This window comes from Pararge aegeria, chromosome 23, assembly GCF_905163445.1.
Source record: "Pararge aegeria chromosome 23, ilParAegt1.1, whole genome shotgun sequence".
Lineage (NCBI taxonomy): Eukaryota > Metazoa > Arthropoda > Insecta > Lepidoptera > Nymphalidae > Pararge > Pararge aegeria.
In genome coordinates this window covers 1,996,402-2,016,303 of record NC_053202.1, presented here as the reverse complement: position 1 = coordinate 2,016,303, position 19,902 = coordinate 1,996,402, and the positions used below count along the sequence as shown (strand labels likewise).

Sequence of the window (19,902 nt, the reverse complement as noted above, 5' to 3'; positions counted from 1 at the left end):
GGTGCAATCTCATTCGGCGGCAAATGATGATGAAATATGAGATGCTAGCCGGCTAACTGTTAGGATAATGCAGTTTTATTAACTCTCATTATCGGTTTCTACGCGGTATTAAACCAGCAGCCATCCGACCACATCAGACCAGACCAGAAAAATGCGGAAATTTAAAACTACAAATTGCCCCTGCCTCCCCGGCATCTCGGCACCTCTTAAACCCGGGATCTCCAATATATAAGTACCACAGGGCTTACCACTGCACCATAAGGTTGAAATACCCCTTACATTGAGATTAATAAAACATTTTTCGAATTTTACGAGAGACACGCACAATTCAGTTTTGTTATAATTAAGCATTTATAAAGAGGCATTGTTGAGATGAAGAGGTTTTTTTTGGGAACAAAGTTTTTTAATAAAAAAAAATTCACTTAAATATTATATCGTGACAGACGGGCAAACATGGTGTTCCTTTCCATTTTAGTCGCGAAATCTTAAAAAAAGGCAAAAGTTCGAAAGTGGAGCTTTTTACAATTTTAATACTTATAGCGACATCTATCGGAGCTTTTTGCCAACTTCGTCCTTCATAACGACACCACCTAGTGATAACATCACGAACTGCAAAATGGTGCAATACGTTTTGATAAACGCAGTTTGTTAAGTTTTAATCTAGATTAAAATAAATAAATTATTTCATATTTCTTTCATTGTTGTTTCTAATTTTAGCATTATATTCAGTAGTTAATAAAATATTTCAGAGAATTATGTTATGTATTACTAGAAAGGATACATTTCCATCGCATAATTGTTGAAACAATCTACACAAAAAGAATAGCTATTTTAGTTTTCTATTAATTAATTAGATAAGGAAAGTTTATTGATGTTATTTTGTAATAAAAAATTCGTTGTTGTTTAATAAAATTTTCAAGAAACGAAACGCATTTTCCTCAATGGTGCCAATCGCACGACGTCAAAATTCAGAAATAACTTGTGCTGTCGCAGATCCACCATTTTCCCTTTGTAACTAACCGGTGTTCAAAACACGTGTGTACGATCAAGTTACATGGGAAACCTGTGTGTTCGCGACTGAAATTAACACATAAACAACACTAAAAAGTGTGTCACTTTTTTGCCGATAAGTGTTACGTGTTGAATTATAAGAATGAACACCGAAAAGCTGAAGAAGTTGCAGTCCCAAGTCCGCATAGGCGGCAAGGGTACCCCGAGGCGCAAGAAGAAGGTCGTCCATGCGACTGCCGCCACAGACGACAAGAAACTGCAGTCTTCCCTCAAAAAACTTTCAGTTAACACTATACCGGGCATCGAAGAGGTAAATATGATAAAGGATGACGGCACTGTGATACACTTTAATAACCCAAAAGCACAGGCGTCGCTGGCGGCGAACACATTCGCTATAACTGGGCATGGTGAGAACAAGCAAATCGCGGAGATGCTTCCAGGTATTTTGAGCCAGTTGGGCCCTGAAGGGTTAAACCAATTAAAGAAAATAGCGTCAAGTGTAGCGCCGCCGAAACCGCTCGATGAGGACGACGAAGTACCTAACCTAGTCGGGAACTTCGACGAGGCTTCAAAACAAGAGGCCAAGGAGGTGATCACTGATGAGAAGGAAACCGAAAAGGAAAAGGAAAAGGAGAAAACGCCTGAGACAGAAACCAAAGCTGCGGATAAGAAGACAGATTAAATAGTCCCCCTACAAAAAGTTCTAGTTTTTAATTTTGCTCACCCAAAGTGATTCGGGTTTCCAAAGGCAAAGAGTGTGTCTCAAAATGTTTTTTTTTGGTAAAATTTAAATGTGTTCCTAAGTTGAATTTGTGAACTGTTCTGTTTGGTGATGGTGCCAGTGAGGGACACTTAAAAAAAAAACTCTTAGACTTTGGAAATTCTGTATACAGCCATCCCGTTAAATGCTTTTTCTTTTACAAAATCCACTAACAATATAGTTATTAAAACTGCGTTATGAGAGGAAATATGGAATTCTCATGCAATAGGGCATAGATAAGTATTTTATATATCTGTTGTTCAGTATAGGTTCACTATGTTATCAAAATATAGCATAATATGAGTTAAAATTGACACATTGGTATATAATAGCAATATTATATCTATAGGATGGTGCTATGCATCATAACAATATGAAACTTTGTAAAGAAGGTATTTTCTAAAACTGTTAATTCATTTCATATAAATCTGCTTTCTCATTTCATACAAAAAACTTAGGTTATAAAATGAATTGAAGTTAGTCACAGATGGCTCTATAGATAACAGAGCTAATATTGTATAATATTAAAAAAAAATTGAAAAATGTAAAAGACCGAGTTTGTTATGAATTGACATGACATAAACTTTTGTCAAAGAAATATTTGTTTATTATTTTCTCCTTTAGAACATAAAATTGTAACATTTATGGACTCTATAAGTTTTTTCACATACTAATGTATGTATAATTTAAGTCTACTTTTTTTTTACTCCACTACAAGCTAAGAACTTCACTGCTATCTCTCTTGGTGGTAAGTGATCATGCAGTCTTAATATGGTTACTGGTTAACCAGAGAACAGATACATTAAACCTATACATGTTTAAACTGGGCCAAATCATAATATATATTTATGGTATTCTATTTCCAGAACGTACCAAAAGTTGTTGGTATAAATTCATATCATGTCTCCATGTGCAAGCACTTAATTGATATTGTATCAATAACAGATATTTAATAGATATGAATTTATTATAGTGCAAAAGTGAGTCATAATTTTGTACCTAAAGAATAAAGGTCCCTACTCTAGTCTGAATTTCCTTTGACCTGTGACCTTTCATATTTTATTCATATTCATTTCCAAAATTGAAGTAACAGAAATATGTTGAATAGACCTACAGCCATAATTTAGTAAAGATACCTACCTTCCTATTTATATTTAGTAATGCCACCCACATTTTTAGATAAGTGGGCACTCCCTCCCGCTTATATTTATTTTATCGTACTTCTGTGGTTTTGTGGTTAGAATGTTTTCAACGATAACTTTTATAACTGATATAAATGGTTCAGTAAAAATTAGATGGATAGAACTAGTAGATTTAGAATTGTAATAATTTGCATCATCATTGATAACCTCTGGCTAATAGAGTTCCAACCCTTGAAAGAAGAATTATCATCTTAAGCATCAACATAGATTGGTATGCGTTAAATCGCATGGTAAGCGTGCTGTGTGTAACTTACAATAAAAAACAGATTGAGATAGGCTAAATCGAATATTAAGGTTTCATGACAACAAATTACAATCATTTAATTTTGATTCCAGAGATATATTTTTGTAAGTGAAAATGGTCTCACATATTAATTGCAACGCTAGGAGCAGAAACAAAATGCAATTGTCATTGACTGAAAAGTAAAGTCAACATCAAAATAGTAAGTTGACAGATTAAAATTTATATTTTGGTCCTAAAGCCTTAACATAGAATTGAATTGAATTATTTTGATTGTTATTTCATGCAGCAAGTAGTGTGATTTTGCCTTCTAGAAGTCGTAGTTTAATACTAAAATCGAGCAATAATGATCGCCAGACCCTGGACGGACGATTTGCCGAAATGTCGAAATACCTGCGTCGCCTCGTACTTCTCGCCTTTAGATGGGACTAACAGTTCAAATGACGACTATCTCTGTTTTTACTGCCAGACTGAGGATAATGCGTGAGTTTCATGGCTTATCTAAATCTTCGTAACTAAGCAAGCTGCCTAGAAGATGCCTATTCACTCTTGATTTGAAGGTACCCAGATTATAGGTATCGGGGAAGACGGAAGATGGGAGGGCATTCCAGGCCTTTGCGGTGCGGATCAGAAAGGAAGAAGCAAAACGCTTCGTACGTGTTGATGGTATTTCAACCACGTAACGGTGCAGATTCTTTCGGTACCTCGCAGTTCGATGGTAGAAAGCAGATGGTTTGACCAAATCGAATAGCTCCTGAGCACACTCTCACTACAATTAGAAGGTTTTTAACACTTCATCTGAAAAAAACTCAATGCTATATATATGTTCATCATCATCATCAACCCATTATAGGCCCACTGCAGCGGCGTGCTGCAGCACTTCATACATGCACAAAAGCACTGCATACCCAAATTATTGTATATAACTCGTATTGGAGGAAATTTTTTTCATTTTATGTTATGCACCTGCTTTATGCATACCCTGGTCAGAAACCCTGCGCACACCACTGGCCCACTGTTTATACACTTTTAAAAACTCAGGAATGCTGGTTTACTCACAATATTAAAGGTATATATCTATTATATATTTGCTAAAAATAATATAGAAAAAAAGATAGGACCCTTTTATCAAGACTTAGTATCTGAAATGATTCTCCTATAATATGTTTCATTATTGCTATGTTGTGATCTGATAAAGATTATCTCATTAATATGAAATCCTTTTCAGCTGTCTATATGGTGTTTTTGAGCCACACAATGGGCTAGAAGCTGCCAGGTTTATAATGCAGAGGATGGCTGCTGAACTTCTCTTTCCTCCCCCATCTATGAATAACACGGATGAAGAGATAAGGGAAAGATTGAGGTTTGTAACCCATTTCTTGAGCATGACAAATGAGGGTTGGAGAGCTTTAACAAACTCAAAGTCAAAAAAATCTTCATTCAATGTGTACATGGTAGAAGAAGAAATATTTTATTGCACACAAACATCAAAATATACATAAAATATAGAATAAGCAAAAGAACTAGAATTGTAGGCATGCAAAGGTGGCCTTATTGCTGCAAGCAATCTCTTACAGGTAACCTCTGGCAGAAGGAAAAGCTGCAAGAGAACGGGATAGTGCAATTATATATACATATATGTTCGAAAATATATAGACATACATACACATAGATGGTAGTGTGATGATGGTGGCTTTAACTATGATATTTGTAACACACCCTAGTCTTAGAAGAAGCCCACAACTAATCTTCTTGTTATCTCCATCTTACATTGTCATTTAAAATTGTTAGAAGAGCAACCTGGTAATTTTAGTTGCTATAGTAAAACAGCTTTTTATGACGGAGCATGTCATGGGAAGAACAACCATCATACGTTTTTACAGAATTGCTGTGCCTCTGAAGGGTAATCATAATATCAATTAATATCTGGGGGTAATCGATAAAAAAGCTTAGGTGTGAATTATTGCTGTAACCAGGTAGCTCTTCTAACAATTTTAAATGACAATGCGAGATGGTGATAACAAAAAAAAACCTCCCGGCTATGTTTGTTGTGGGCTTTTTCTTTGAGCAGGACGCTTATTAGTTTCTAAGCTTGCTCTTTTAAGTTTACGAATATGGTCATCGCCATCATCTCACTACTGTGTAATTCTCATGTACGCATCAAAAGTGCCACCTATGGGCCTACTTGAATAAAGATATTTTTGACTTTGGTATGATTTCCCATGTTATTACATGCTCACGCAGCTTAGAGACAATCTGCCAGGTCTTAGACCAGTGGTCGAAGGCATGGGATGCTCTCCTTCCAGTTGATACAGGTACTCCTGAGGGAGACGAACCCGTCGTGCCATGAGTGCGGTGATGCGGACGACACGGCTCAGAACACCCTCGAGGTGTGTAGCAAGTGGGGTCCCCAGTGTCGCACTCTGGTGGCGGCCATCAGCGGGGACCTCTCGCTGCCCAGCGTTGTGCTTGCCATTCTGAGCAGCGAGAGCTCTTAGGTAGCCGTGGCCGACTTCTGCGAAGACGTGATTTTGCAGAAGGAGTCCACATAACCTCCGTCCTGCCCAAGGGTCGGAGGTAGAGTAGTTGGTAGATAAAGCTTTTCCACAAAGCAAAAAAAAAAAAAAGGTTGAGTAACCCTGCACTTCATAGGACATGGACCAAGCATTGTCTGGTTGATCACTGAACTATTGCAGAAAAAATTCAAAATTTATTTATTTCAAGTAGGCCTAATTTATAAGCACTTTTGAAACGTCAAGTCAGTCTGTTTGAAGTGACTCTACCACCGGTTTGGGAGGCAGAGTCCACTGAGAAGAGCCGGCAAGAAACTCAGCAGATTGCTCTTTTCCAACATCATTTTATAGTTTAACAAGAATTTTTCTGTTTTGTGGGAGATGAGAGCAGAGTGGCCTGCTTCCAAGCAGCCTTGTCGTTTCATCAACCGTGTAGTAAACACGATTTGTTAAATGTGTTTATATATATTGTTTATACTTAGGTAAAGGTAGATCTAATATTAACTTCGGTATCATGTTGTACCCATCTTCACAAAGGATTTCTGTACTTTGCTCAGACAATATGCAGATATCACTAATTTATGTCAGTTTCTAGTAAGTAGACTGTTTATACCTACGTTTTGTTTATAATTACTTATGTTTTATTTAACAAAGATTATATTATTATAAATATATTGATATAAATGAAAGCTTTATTAATAGTATAGAATAGATATTTAATCTATTGTATTGTATTCACAGAAATGCATTTGTGTCAGTGGAGAAGGCATACATTGAGAACTACGATGGTATGATAGCTGAGAGGACAAGCCTGCAATATAGACTGCAATTATTGAACGCACACACTGCACAGGTAATTTATTTGTTTTATTTTATTGTTCTTTTTTGAAAACCTCTTTATTTGTGGTCTTGTGAGCTCCAAGTAAGATCGTTGCCAATGGTTATTTCAGGACTATAATTCCCGTTTACCCTCTGGTCTGTGAAATTGGGCTCAGAGATAACTCACAATTAATTAATTAATTAATTTATTTATTGTTTCAAAACAGATAATAACTAAAAGTAGATCTAAATATTAGTAATAACAAGTTTTGTTCTGAGCTACAACCCAAAGTAAATAAATAAATAAATATACTACGACAATACACACATCGCCATCTATGTTATGGGTACTGAGATAGCTGATGAATATTTTTTTTATGAATATAATACACATAAATACTTATAATATACAGATTAACACCCAGACACTGAAAAACATTCATGTTCATCACACAAACATTTTCCAGTTGTGGGAATCGAACCCACGACCTTGGACTCAGAAAGCAGGGTCGCTGCCCACTGCGCCACTCGGTTGTCAAAGTATGTGTACACAACATGGAATTAAATTAAACAAAAAGTAAAGATAAAATTAACGAAGCATTCTGGAGATATAGGATAATTTTAATCCCAGGAAGATAAAGGTTCCCACGTGATTCATAATAACATTTGTTTCTGGACAAATGTTACATCTTTAGGTTTAGTGCAGAGATCGATTGCATCCTGGAGTACAAAGAAATCTTATAGATTGCAGAAATTGAAAAAAAAATTCTAGCTCCATACTATGATCTTTGCAGATGTTGACTTTACAATGACTGACTAGTGCTTTGACTTAATAATTATTCATTGTAAAGTCAACATCTCCTGAGGATGCTCCGGTTTCGGAGCGAAACGTGCGTAGAGAGTACATTGCCGAGGATCTGTTTGGTGTGGAGTGTACGGATTGAAGTAGTTGTAAATTGCACCACACAGATTCTCCTGCTGTTCGCGGAGTATTTCAAATTAAGCTTAATTTTCATAATCTAATAGCAGAAATTAATTAAAATAAAATTTCAACTCCATACTAAGATCTTTGCAGGCAATTTTTTTTTTTAAATGAATTAAGATTTTTAGGTCTTGCAGGTCTGTACTTTCAATATACATAAATAACTTTCAGATGAACCCGAATTGCGAGAACATTCTCCAGCGTCTCAAGGAGATCGACCAGCACCTTTCCGGTGGAGCCACTGTGGTGGTAGCCCTTGTCCAGAACAACAAGCTGTACGTCGCCAACGTGGGTGAGACGCGCGCGTTGCTGTGCCGCACTGACGACAACGCTGTGCTGCGAGTAGTGCAGTTAACTCAGGACCACAGCTTGAATAACGAAGACGAGCTGTTGAGGCTCTCTCAGCTCGGCTTGGATGTCAACAAACTTAGGAACGGTGAGTAGAGTTATGGAACACAGCCGCAAACCAATTTTTATATATAATTGTAATCCATACTACGTGACGCTCCCCCCGATGTCGTCGAGCCCTGGGGCTCTTCTCATGGCAAGCTTTGACGTGACGCCGTAGCAAACCCTCAGGTTATCGGCAAGTGTCCTTCTGAATAAACAAAAAAAAAAAAGGACGGGGCGACGGAATTATAAAACACGAGTGAAGAACTAAGTTATACACTTAGAATGACTTGACAGTCAAGAACAGTGTCCCTGGCTAACGTTCTACACAGTGGAAGCACGTCCTTTAGGCTCAACTAGTAAGATTCCTAACGTCAGCGTCCGTACCGCTAGAGATTGTTAATGGTTGGCCGCGTTGTGTTGTCCTAGTGGGAAACAATCTCTTTAGCGCGATTTACATTTCACGCAACTACAACTAACGCCATCTAGTGTTAGCGGGTCAATATTGCGTTTTATTGTAATGTTACATAATTATTTATTTATTTATTTATTTATTTATTTACTTGCTGTTGCCCGCGACTTCGTCTGCGTTTGATTTAGTTTTTTGACGTGGCATTAAATTAATTGTAGATCTAAAAAAAATTTAAGTATTCAGTATCGCTTAGCCTTAAGGGGTTTGCTTAGGGGTTTGCTGCTGTCCGCTGAGGAGTTCTGCCCTTTATCTCCAACCACAGTTTGGGCAAAATTAAACACATATTATAATATTTACAGATATATTATACAGATTCTCCTGCTTTTCGCTGAGTATTGCAAATTAAGCTAAATTTTCAAAATATATGTAGATGATATAAAATCAAGAAAATCTCCGGTGCGAGTTATAAAAAAACTTAAGGATAGGCGTTGTGATAGATATAAAAAGCCAACCCGAAAGTTTTTATAACTCGTACTGGAGATTTTCTTAATTTTATATCATCTGCATACCCTTTGCATACCCTCTATGCACGCCACTTACTGTGATAGGATATTGACGAAGCATTATTTGAGGTTTCTTCTTTGTTTTTTTTTTTTTCCAGCCCAGTACTTAGGCAATCAAACTGGCACTAGATGTCTGGGCAACCATCTAGTCAAAGGTCTGTACAAAGCGTTCCCGTCTATAAGCGCAGCATCGACCGAGCCCGTTGTGGCAGCCCCGGAAATACATGGACCCATTGCATTGGACGAATCCTGCAGGTACGTATTTATATTAAAAAATATTATTAATCGAGCGATTACTTTATTTATTTTTTTATTTATTAAGAGCACTTACAACATGTATATTACACGTTTTTAAATATAGCACACACACAAAAACATGGGACTGATTTTGATGATTGGGTATTTCAATTAAGGCACCCGGCTAAGTTTGTTGTGGGCTTCTTCTTAGACCAGGACGCGTTTGGAACCCTCGTAGCTTTAGTTTTAAGTTTACGAATGTGGTTATCGCCATCATCTCACTACCGTGTAATTCTTATGTACGCATCAAAAGTGCCACCTATGGGCCTACTTGAATTAAGATATTTTTGACTTTGACTTTGACTTTAAGGTATTGCACATAGCAAAATTCAAGGTAAAATTTCATTTTTGAAATTCAAGGCAAAATTACGTGACTGGTTGGTTGATAAATGCTATTACTCGGTAAGAGAGTCCTTGGATAATAAAATATAATTTATTTAGGTACAAATTTAATTTATAAGTTATTTTTTAATTGACATTCCATGCTCATAAACTTATTATTCAATACAATAAAATTAATGACATTTTTATTATATTCAGCCGACATATATTGATTATTTTTTTAGTTATTACATAAATGAATTTGTTTATATTAAGATTTGCATGTTATATTTTATGACTAAACATGTATACCTAAAATTTTTTATGCAAATAAAATAATTTGAATTTAGCATTGACAAGGCGTCATGTAAACTTAATTTGACAAAAAATTGAAAATCATTAAAAAGTGTTTGGTGACTATTTTCCTAAAAGTTGTGGTCTTGGAAGATATAGATGCCAGGTATCTTTTAAGATAACTCGTATTTCGCACATATACGTATAATATAAGGCGCTTGTTTTCCGAGATGGGATTTAGTTAATGGTATATGAAAAAAATTGGTTCATTAAATGTTATATTATGTCCTTTAATGAGTAAGTAAAGTTTAACAATGCAGTATTATATTAGGTTTGCAAAAAATTTACTAAACGGGCGAATAATTATACCAAGCGAGCGACTAACTCTAATTATTAGGTAAGATTACGAGATGTATATTCACGATTTATTGTGCCCTTACGTTTTATTGGGTAATTTACAATGTCCTTTTTCAAGATTAGTAGTCACCGCTATAGATTCGCTCACTGAGTAGTTTTATACGCCATGTTTAGTTATTACGATCTTTGATATACATTCATGTTCGCTCGTTTAAATACTACCTTCATATTAAGTCGGGATTGGCCTTGATTTAATTGTCATACCCTTAACAGCTTAGCCCGCTACAATCTTAGGCTGAATCATCACTTACTACCAGGCGAGATTGCAGGAATTAAGTAAAAAATTAAAAAAAAAAAAATACGTTTCAGATTTCTTGTCCTAGTCAGCGCAGGCGTATACAAGAGAATACAAGAGGTCAAAGGGAACAGTGAGCAAACAAACAAACAGCTGTCACAAATCATAGTCGAAAGCTTCCGTAAACAAAACGACTTCAAGAGGGTCAGCCAATTTGTTCTAGAAGAAATCGAGCAAGAGTTCCTAACATACTGCGCTAGAAATAGTTTAACACCAAAACCTAATACGCATGTGACATTACTTATTCGTAACTTCAACTTCCTACCTCCCATTCCCCAAAACGACTCGAGTACGACGGTGCAAAAACAAAACGCAGTACGTTTCAATCCGATTGTTCAATCGAAATCGAATACGTTGCTAAACGAAATCGATTCCGACGTTTATTCTTCCGGTAACGATGTGGAGACGAACGATTCGAATATCGATACTAATCGATCTATCGAATCGTCTTCCGATATTTATCCGAACCGACCATACGATAAAGATAGACGCATCAAAGGCTACGTCGATTTCTCTTGCTATCATGAAAATGTTGCTAAGGCAAGAAAAAGTAGGACGCTGCCTAGTTTTATTAAATAAATGTTTATATATACATATGTGTATTTTTAATTTATATTTCTATTTTATATTTCTATCAAGCGTGGATACAAAACTTTAATAAAAATATTTATAAAAATATTACCAGAGCTGAGTAAAGTAACAAACTATTTTATAACGCACTAAAAATACGTTTTTTTAAATTAACCTACTTCCAATTTCCACGAAGCAACAATAATAACTCGTAACTTTTAACTTACTACGGGAAATGCGACGGTGTAAAAATAAAACGCCGTACGCTTCAATCCGATTGTTCAATCGAAACCGAATACGTTGCTCAACGAAATCGATTCCGACGTTTATTCTGCCGATAACGATTTGGAGACGAACGATTCGAATATCGATACAAATCGAAATAGATAGACGGACCAAAGGCTACGTCGATTTCTCTTGTTATTATGAGAATAAATAAATAAACTACAACAATACACACATCGCCATCTAGCCCCAAAGTAAGAGTAACTTGTGTTATGGGTACTAAGATGACTGATAAATATTTCTATAAATAATATTTATAAATACTTATAATATACAGATAAACACCCAGACACTGAAAAACATTCATGTTGATCACATAAATATTTTTCAGTTGTGGGAATCGAACCCACGGTATTGGACTCAGAAAGCAGTGTCGCTGCGCCACTGCGCCAGTCGGCCGTCAATTGTATGTTGTAGTTATGTATGTAGTCAAAGAGAACACAAACACTAAATTTCCAAAATCTTTTTCAACGCTAACGTTTACGATCTAACCATCAACGTTTTTAAGAAAGGGCAATTTTTTTTTTTTGGAGCTTGGATTATTATTTTATGCTTCGGGAATTTTAGTTTGGTTAAAGTAGTAACAATTTTTTATTTTAATCCTTTATTCATTTCAGCCTAACATATGAAGCGTTCATAGATATATATCTTTATATATATATTTCTTGTGTGCGTGTGTATGTCACTGAACTCCTCCTAAACGGCTGGACCGATTTGAATGAATTCAAAGGCCGTGGGTTCGATTCCCACTACTGGAAAATGTTTGTGTGATGAGCATGAATGTTTTTCAGTGTATGGGTGTTTATATGTATATTGCTATATATATATATATTATTCATAAAAATATTCATCAGTCATCTTAGTACCCATAATACAAGCTACGTTTACTTTGGGGCTATTTCTTATATAATTTTTTAACTGTTAATAAAACTAAAATCATTAAAACTATTATTTATTAAGAAATGAATGTATAATGACAGTTTAAGATGCTCCCTAAAAATTAATTACAAGAATAAATGCTTTATAATTAGACTGGTTTGTAGTCCAACTTGCTTTCCAACTTCTTGTTATCTGCCACCTTGCGTACCGCCTTCATGAGATCCTCCTGGAATTTGAGTAAAATATATTTGTACTAAAAAGCGGTGATAGCTTAGTGGGCAAGGCTTCGGCTTTGGTCCCCCGACCAAGCTGGACACGCGGTTTACTTTTCGGAGTTGTTATATGCATTATTCACTTTTAATTCAATATCAAATGCTTTAACCGTGAAGGAAAAAATGTTGAGGATACCTGCTAATGTTTTTAAAGGTCATCTCGTCTATCCAGCTATCCTCATTATTACACCCAAAAATTTAACTGACGATACCTGTGCCTTTATTGGGGTTGATCATAATCTTTTTTTATAGCATAACTAGCTGTTCCCCGCGACTTCGTCTACGTTTGATTTTGTTTTTTTGATGTGGCGTTCAATTTCGTAGTTTTAAAAAATTTAAAGTATTCAGTATCGCTAAGCCTTAAATAAGGGGTTTTCTGCCGTCCGCTGAGGAGTTCTGTCCTCTATCTCCAACCACATTCAGATCTACACAAAGTTCGGGCAAAATTAAACACATATTATAACCTCATATATTTAATAATTATTATTTAAATCGGTTATAATTTGTCGGAGTTATCGTGTAAAATCGTCAAACACTTTCATCCCCTCTCCCAAAGTAACCGAGCTTAATGTCGTGATAAAAAGTATCCTATATTACTTCTAACACTTCCAAGAATATGTGTACAAAGTTTCATGAGGATCGGTTAAGTAGTTTTTGCGTTAAAAGCGTAACAAACAAACTTACATTGACATTTATAATATTAGTAGGGACAGTAGGGATTGACGTACGAGGAAAATAGCCTGCTTGGTTGTAAGTGGAAAACCATCGAATATAAACATCAACAATTAACAGGAAATGAAAGGAAAACGTCTTACAAAGTGCCGTCCTGTGCCCATCAACCTTAGGCGTAGGTGTTAAGCCTCATCATCCCTTCAACCGATTGATGTCCACAGCTGGACATAGGTCTTTTGTAGAGAGTTCCAAAATCCACGGTCCTGGGCCGCTTGTTTCCAGCGGCTCCCAGCGACTCGTTTGATGTCGTCTGTCCACCTCGTTGGGGGCAGACCAACGCTGCGTTTACCGGTCCATCGGTTCTCCGAGCTACGTGCCCCGCCCATTTCCACTTCGGCTTAGCAACTCCAAGCTCTTCTACGGATCTCCTCATTTCTGATTTGATCACGTAGAGATCCCCCAACATTGCTCTTTCCATCGCGCGCTGAGTGATTCTGAGCCTTGTTATGAGGCCCATAAGAAGGCTCCGAACCATTCAGCGGGCGATTAAAATGAACACTTTAATGCTAGGTGTTAAGCCTCATGCGCCTGTAATAACACCGGCAACCACGCCCTTCAGACCGGAACACAGCATTGCTGCTTAGCGGAAGTAAAAAGCAGGACGAGCTCCGTCACAAAGAGCGCTGCTGCTACTAACCTGAACAATATATTCCCGTTCGGCGCGTATGGCGAAGAGACCAGCTTCGGTACACACGTTACGGAGATCCGCGCCGTTGAAAGTATCGGATAGCTTCACCACCGCCTCGTAGTCCACTTCGCCGTGCTTAGCGATCGGCGCCGCGTGGATCTTGAGGATTTCTAACCTAAAAATAAAAAAAATAGAAATGAATTTAAATTAAGTCTGTACGCTATGTCAATAAAAACTTGTAACCATCTGCTAGACTACTAAAGAAATGAAAGATACGAAAAAGAATGCAATTTTTATATTTTTTAAATTTAAAAACACTATTTATTTAAAAAAAAATTGTTCTTGAAAGGGCAAAGGTATATAACCGTACAGCCATACTAAAAATATTTTTTTCCGCATTTAAAGTGCTCATTTGTTTTTATTAACAAAAACCTTATTTGCGAGCCAGTTCGAAATTTTAATAAAAACCTTGATAAGTTACCTCCTTGGATACCATGTTTCGGAGTAAAGTCGTTCCATTTTTAAATTAGACGACAGATATGAGTTTTGCTATGTCATTTATCTGGCCGCTAGTACTCAAATTTCAAAGAATATTCGAGAAAATATTTACTTCTTGCTTTTTAGTTGTTTAACAAAGTCAGTTTTCGCTTTTCAGTTTATTATTTTAACAAATTTTCTGTAGAAAACATTAAATTATTGCTCTTCAAGTGACATACCTGGCCTGCTCATTGGGCAGTGGTATTTCAATCTTCCTGTCCAACCTTCCGGGGCGGAGGAGGGCGGGGTCCAAGGTGTCGGGCCGGTTGGTCGCCATGATGATCTTGACCTGGCCCAGTGAATCAAAGCCGTCCATCTGGTTCAGCAATTCCATCAGCGTACGTTGGATCTCACGATCAGCGCTGGTGCCCTCGGAGAAACGTCTGCCACCTGCGAGGAATTCATAGTGAGAAAGAAAACCTCACTTTATTTACTCTCTATTTGAGGAGTTCCATAGAAGAACCAGAATTATAGACATAGAACCGATAAACGTTGGGGTTGGGATCCCAGGTGCTGGAAAGGCGACTTCGCACCGGTAAACGCAGCGTTAGTAGAACCACGAGGTGAATGGATGACATCAAAAGAGTTGCTAGCTTCTGGACACAAGCGGCACAAGACAGTGTTATTTGGATCTCCCTACAAAAGACCTATGTCCAGCAGAGGACGTCCATTGGTTGACACGATGATGATGATGATGATTTTCCCACTCACCGATAGCATCAATCTCGTCCATGAAAATGATGCATGGTTGGTGATCTCTGGCATAGTTGAACATCTCCCGGATGAGACGCGCCGATTCGCCGATGTACTTGTCAACTATGGCCGATGATACTACCTAGAAAAGAAAAAAAAAAATTTGATTATGGAATTCACTTATTTTTTTAATTTCCTTTACAAGTTGACATCTTCATGCTGTCTGAAGGTAGCTACAAAAATAATTGCCGAGTACCTTATCAATACTTATTATTATTTTCTCTCATTAGCAATTTAAAATTCAAAAATTCATTCATTTATTTCAAGTAGGCCTAATATAAGCACTTTTGAAACGTCAAGTCTGTCTGTGTGTAGTGACTCTACCACCGGTTCGGAAGGCAGATCCTACTGAGAAGAAGCCGGCAAGAAACTCAGCAGTTGCTCTTTTTCAACATTAACAATTTACATTTTACATTTCAAAATTCATTTTTCTATCTTGTGAGAGATGAAAGCGGAGCCGGATGCTTCCAAGCAACCTTGTCATTAAGAAATTCATCAATTGTATAATAACCTCGCTGTAATAAATGTGTTTTAACACATTCTTTAAACTTATGCATTGGTAATTGGTAAATCTAGTCTCTATATTTAGTCTCCTCTTTTCTTTTATATAAATTAATTAGATTTTCTATTTGTTTGTTTTTTTTTCTATTTTATTAGCACAAGAGATTTTTGCATTAGCTTGCTATGAGAGCTAGTTAGTAAGTGTTACTTGTATCTTCATCGTATCGCCGTACTGCGCCTTACAATATTATGTAGATAACTTACTAACCCAGACTTTTTTGTTTAGATTTAAGTGTTATTGTTATAATAACAAAAGAAAGTCACCCCTTAGCTGCGATCTCATCTGGCGGTATTCAGGTGGTAGGGTAGTGGAAGAGTAATGATGATGTTGTTTAGGATGGTAGCCGGTAGACCTGTTAAGATGTACAGTGTGGTGTACGTCTCCACATTACTCAACTAGATGGCGCCACAAAGTATCCTGCATCCACCACTAACTTTTCAAAGTTATGTGCGTACGAGGAAAACATAGTGATGAAACCAGCATTACTGGGAGTTCTCTTTAATGTTTTCAAAGGCATGCCGTCCATCATTCGCACTGGGATAGCGTAGTAAACTATGGCCTAAACCCTTCTCATAGTGGGATACCCATGCCCTGTAGTGGGCCGGTAGTGGGTTTATATGATGATGTAAGTTGTTCTTACCTTCAAAAAGTTAGCATCCAACTGTGAAGCGACCGCTCGTGCTAACAGAGTCTTGCCTGTTCCGGGTGGTCCGTACAGTAAACAACCCTTGGGTGGGGTGATACCGACTCTGACAAATAGTTCTGGGTTCATGAGCGGCAGTTCAATGACCTAGAAAAAAAAACAGAGTCTTTTTTAAACTTCTTATCAGATGATATCTAGACTTACTAGGAAATGACAAAACTCGAAATTCAAAATTAAAATATTCTTTATTTATGTCGCCTTGTCATAGGCACTTATGAAGGATTCATACATATCTGTTTACATAATTGTGAAGTGATGGTGGTAATATTACTACGAAGTTCGAAATGCGCCCCGTTCTAAGAAGAGCCCACAACTAAGTTTTAGCATAGCTGGGTAATTTATTTTGTTATCATTATCTAACTTTGGCTATATACCAAAAGAATAAAAAATAAGATAACTTGTCAATGTGCCATGGAGAGGAGAACATCCTAAAGCATAGAAAGATACATAAGGTACACAGTACAGAAATAAGAAATAAAACAAAACTAACAGATGCTCTAAATCATGCCTTGGCTGGTCACATCTCCAGGTGCAAAGATAATAGATGGACTACAATTCTATTCTATTCTATTGACATAATCCATATCGCTGGGACGGAGTGGATGAACGCTGCTCAAGACAGAAAAGTGTGAAAAGATATTGAGGAAGCTTTCACCCATCCTATGGGATCCATCTAAAATAAGAACTAACGTACGTTTTTATTGTATTGTGGAATAAATATAGCTTTTATTATCACCATCTAACTTAATGCGAAATTGGGTTTGTTGCTTTGTCTTTCCTTAACGCCTTAACCAAGCAACTAATTAATTCAGCCAGTTGCCAGTTGCCAATAATCCATTGGTCTCTAAACATTTTTCTCATAGCCACTAGCAATATTAAAACAATATTGCTTTAAGATCTGGTGACTTACTACTATTGGGTAATTATCAGAGTTCTTTAAAACAAAACAAACATACCTCCCTAAGCTGTCTTATCTGTTCCTGTAGACCACCAATAGCGGAATATGTGACGTCACCTGGATCTTCATGGCTCATGTTATACACCAAGGGGTCAACCTGGAATTGCAATTTCATTTTATTTATTTATTAGCTTTTCAAGAGAAACAAACTGTACTATTACACATAAAAGTAATGAGGTTTCGATAACATTAACCACAATTATTAGGTACATATTTTGATACCCTCGCAAACAAATAAATTTATAAATATACTACGAAAATATCTCAACTAGCCCATCAACAAATAATTTTCATCTTTTGAGATGATAGTGTTACTAAATAAGATAATTAATTTAAATCTAGCCCATGTGTTATTAAATTTGTTTGTTTTAAAAGGAAAAAAATATTGCAAAGATAAACCACTCCCTATAATAGATTCAAAGTCAAAGTAAAATATTTCTTTATTCAAATAGGCACATAGATGGCACCTTTGATGCGTTATTATATACAAAATGTGTACAAAGCAGTGAGTAGTGATGTAACTACAATCGTTAACTTAAAACTAAAGCTACGAGGGTTCCAATCACGCCCTGGTCTAAGAAGAAGCAAATTTGTTGTTTGATGTTACCTCTCTCGGCAAATGCCTCATAATAGTTAGAGTGGTCATGTCAAGAGCAACTCTGGTGCCTCCCTTCAGCTTATTCTTGTCCAACTGACGTCGACAGCCCACCACATATCTGGGGCCATTTGTGGCTTTTACTATGACTGAAAATCAAAATAAATAAATAAATAATAAAAATAAATAAATATACTACGACAATACACACACCGCCATCTAGCCCCAAAGTAAGCGTAGCTTGTGTTATGGGTACTAAGATAACTGATGAATATTTTTTCAATGAATAATATACATGAATACTTAAACACCCAGACACTGGAAAACATTCATGCTCATCACACTAATATTTTTCAGTTGTGGGAATCGAACCCACTGCCTTTGACTCTTGAAAGCAGGGTCGCTGCAAACTGCACCAATGGGCCGTCAATTCATGCCAATTGTCAGCTCACTCTGATCATTCCAACATAGAATCTGTCTCCTCCATCCCACATAAGATTGGCCTAGTAAATTGTACCAATTGCACAAAAGCAAGCCATGAGGTCATAACTGAATCAAATAACTTACACTTCTCTTCAGTTAGTTGCTTCAGCACTTCACCAACTATCTGCCCCACACTTTGCAGAGCTTTCAAATCATTTTCACTCTTGTCATACTGTTTTGTTAAGTCTTTTAATTGTTCTCGCACTGTAATAAAAGGCAATGTTGTGTTTTAAAATTGGAAATTCAATTTTTATTTTGAATACAAGCTAGCCTTTGACTGCAATCTCACATGCTGGTAAGTGATGATCTTATCACAGTCTAAGATAGTAACAAGCTAGCCTTCTGGCTGGAAAAGCAGTGTTTCTCAAACACTGCTTTTCCAGCAATCACTTCCGTTATTTCTTCTTGGAGCATTTCAGACATGAATAAACAGTTACTCGGCTTTGAAGACCGATGGACGCTGGGGTACCAGTGATAGAATAGCGACATAGCACTGGAAAACGCACCATTTTGTGTGGTGGACAGAATTGATACAAGCCTGAGTTAAGATAAATGACGTGGGTAGAGTAATTTGGTAATAGTCTAGGAATTAATGTCTAGCAAATAACGTATAAAGGATCAAATTGCTATCCAAATGCCTTATAATTAACAATAAATGTCGATGAGTCGGCACAAATAGATGTATTATCAGCTCAACTTACTATCTTTTAACCGTGATTCCACCTCCTTGTGTTCCATTAGTTTCTTGCGATAGTCTTGAAAAGACTTTTCCCTTATATTTTCCATGGTTTTAAATGATTATTTTACTATTCCTGAGATAAATGAAAGCAAACGCAAACGCTCGCCTGCGACATGAATCGCAAATTTATTTGACATTGACATCTGTTTTAGAACTTTTGACATTGACAGCTGTTTTATTTTTTATGAACTAGCTTTCTGGCTTGGTGTTCTAGCCGTTAATGACTTTATACAAACAGTATAAAGTTTATACAATATAAGCAGATGATCATGAAACAAACATGATTTTTTACGACGGTAGCGATTAAAATAATTTGTTCAATTATTTGGACCCTAATAACAAATGTTTTAAAAAAAATAAGCCTGCTAGGTAAAAATAAAAAATTAATAAATAAATTAAAAATTTCACTATTTGATAGATAACATTTGTGTGAATGCCACTATGTGATAGATAAAATTTGTGACGACATTGTCTACACTTTCGCCCTTGAATGCAATCTCACCTCGTTGTATGTGATGATGCAATCTAAGATGGTAGCGGGCTAACCAGTTAGGTAGTATGGCAGTTATATTAAACCTATAGGTACCCTTAATCGGTTTCTAAGCAACATCGTACCGACCTAGCGACAAGTCTCTATCGGTAGGGTGGTAATAAGGCACGGCCGAAGCCTACCACAATACCAGATAAAA

At 36.6% G+C, this 19,902-nt stretch overlaps 3 protein-coding genes across 3 annotated transcripts; 2 read left to right on the top strand and 1 right to left on the bottom strand.

The window, feature by feature from the left end:
- Positions 1 to 971: 971 nt before the first annotated feature.
- On the top strand, positions 972 to 2,369 carry LOC120634310 (transcription factor BTF3 homolog 4-like). Its single transcript, XM_039904808.1, has one exon. The coding sequence runs from the start codon at positions 1,154 to 1,156 to the stop codon at positions 1,691 to 1,693; it is 540 nt and encodes a 179-aa protein (XP_039760742.1). The 5' UTR covers positions 972 to 1,153; the 3' UTR covers positions 1,694 to 2,369.
- A 1,068-nt stretch (positions 2,370 to 3,437) lies between these two features.
- On the top strand, positions 3,438 to 11,111 carry LOC120634190 (TGF-beta-activated kinase 1 and MAP3K7-binding protein 1-like). The gene is made up of 6 exons (XM_039904644.1): positions 3,438 to 3,697; positions 4,443 to 4,577; positions 6,469 to 6,580; positions 7,700 to 7,964; positions 8,992 to 9,148; positions 10,532 to 11,111. Exons 1-6 carry the CDS (start codon positions 3,561 to 3,563, stop codon positions 11,094 to 11,096), a joined length of 1,371 nt encoding a protein of 456 aa, XP_039760578.1. The 5' UTR covers positions 3,438 to 3,560; the 3' UTR covers positions 11,097 to 11,111.
- Positions 11,112 to 12,310: 1,199 nt separating this feature from the next.
- On the bottom strand, positions 12,311 to 19,348 carry LOC120634191 (26S proteasome regulatory subunit 10B). The gene is made up of 9 exons (XM_039904645.1): positions 19,176 to 19,348; positions 18,559 to 18,678; positions 18,004 to 18,140; positions 17,395 to 17,493; positions 16,376 to 16,525; positions 15,132 to 15,255; positions 14,600 to 14,810; positions 13,893 to 14,058; positions 12,311 to 12,477 (listed from the first exon to the last, which is right to left on the bottom strand). Exons 1-9 carry the CDS (start codon positions 19,258 to 19,260, stop codon positions 12,400 to 12,402), a joined length of 1,170 nt encoding a protein of 389 aa, XP_039760579.1. The 5' UTR covers positions 19,261 to 19,348; the 3' UTR covers positions 12,311 to 12,399.
- Positions 19,349 to 19,902: the final 554 nt, after the last annotated feature.

Bases quoted from the DNA above. Each gene is read 5' to 3' on its own strand.
- LOC120634191 (XM_039904645.1), bottom strand. From the start codon at position 19,260: ATGGAAAATATAAGGGAAAAGTCTTTTCAAGACTATCGCAAGAAACTA. The intron at 17,494-18,003 runs GTAACATCAAAC...TTGCAATTCCAG, and splicing joins TGAGGCATTTGCCGAGAGAG to GTTGACCCCTTGGTGTATAA. The intron at 14,059-14,599 runs GTATGTCACTTG...TTTTATTTTTAG, and splicing joins CTGCCCAATGAGCAGGCCAG to GTTAGAAATCCTCAAGATCC.
- LOC120634190 (XM_039904644.1), top strand. From the start codon at position 3,561: ATGATCGCCAGACCCTGGACGGACGATTTGCCGAAATGTCGAAATACC. The intron at 4,578-6,468 runs GTTTGTAACCCA...TTGTATTCACAG, and splicing joins GAGATAAGGGAAAGATTGAG to AAATGCATTTGTGTCAGTGG. The intron at 6,581-7,699 runs GTAATTTATTTG...AATAACTTTCAG, and splicing joins TGAACGCACACACTGCACAG to ATGAACCCGAATTGCGAGAA.
- LOC120634310 (XM_039904808.1), top strand. From the start codon at position 1,154: ATGAACACCGAAAAGCTGAAGAAGTTGCAGTCCCAAGTCCGCATAGGC.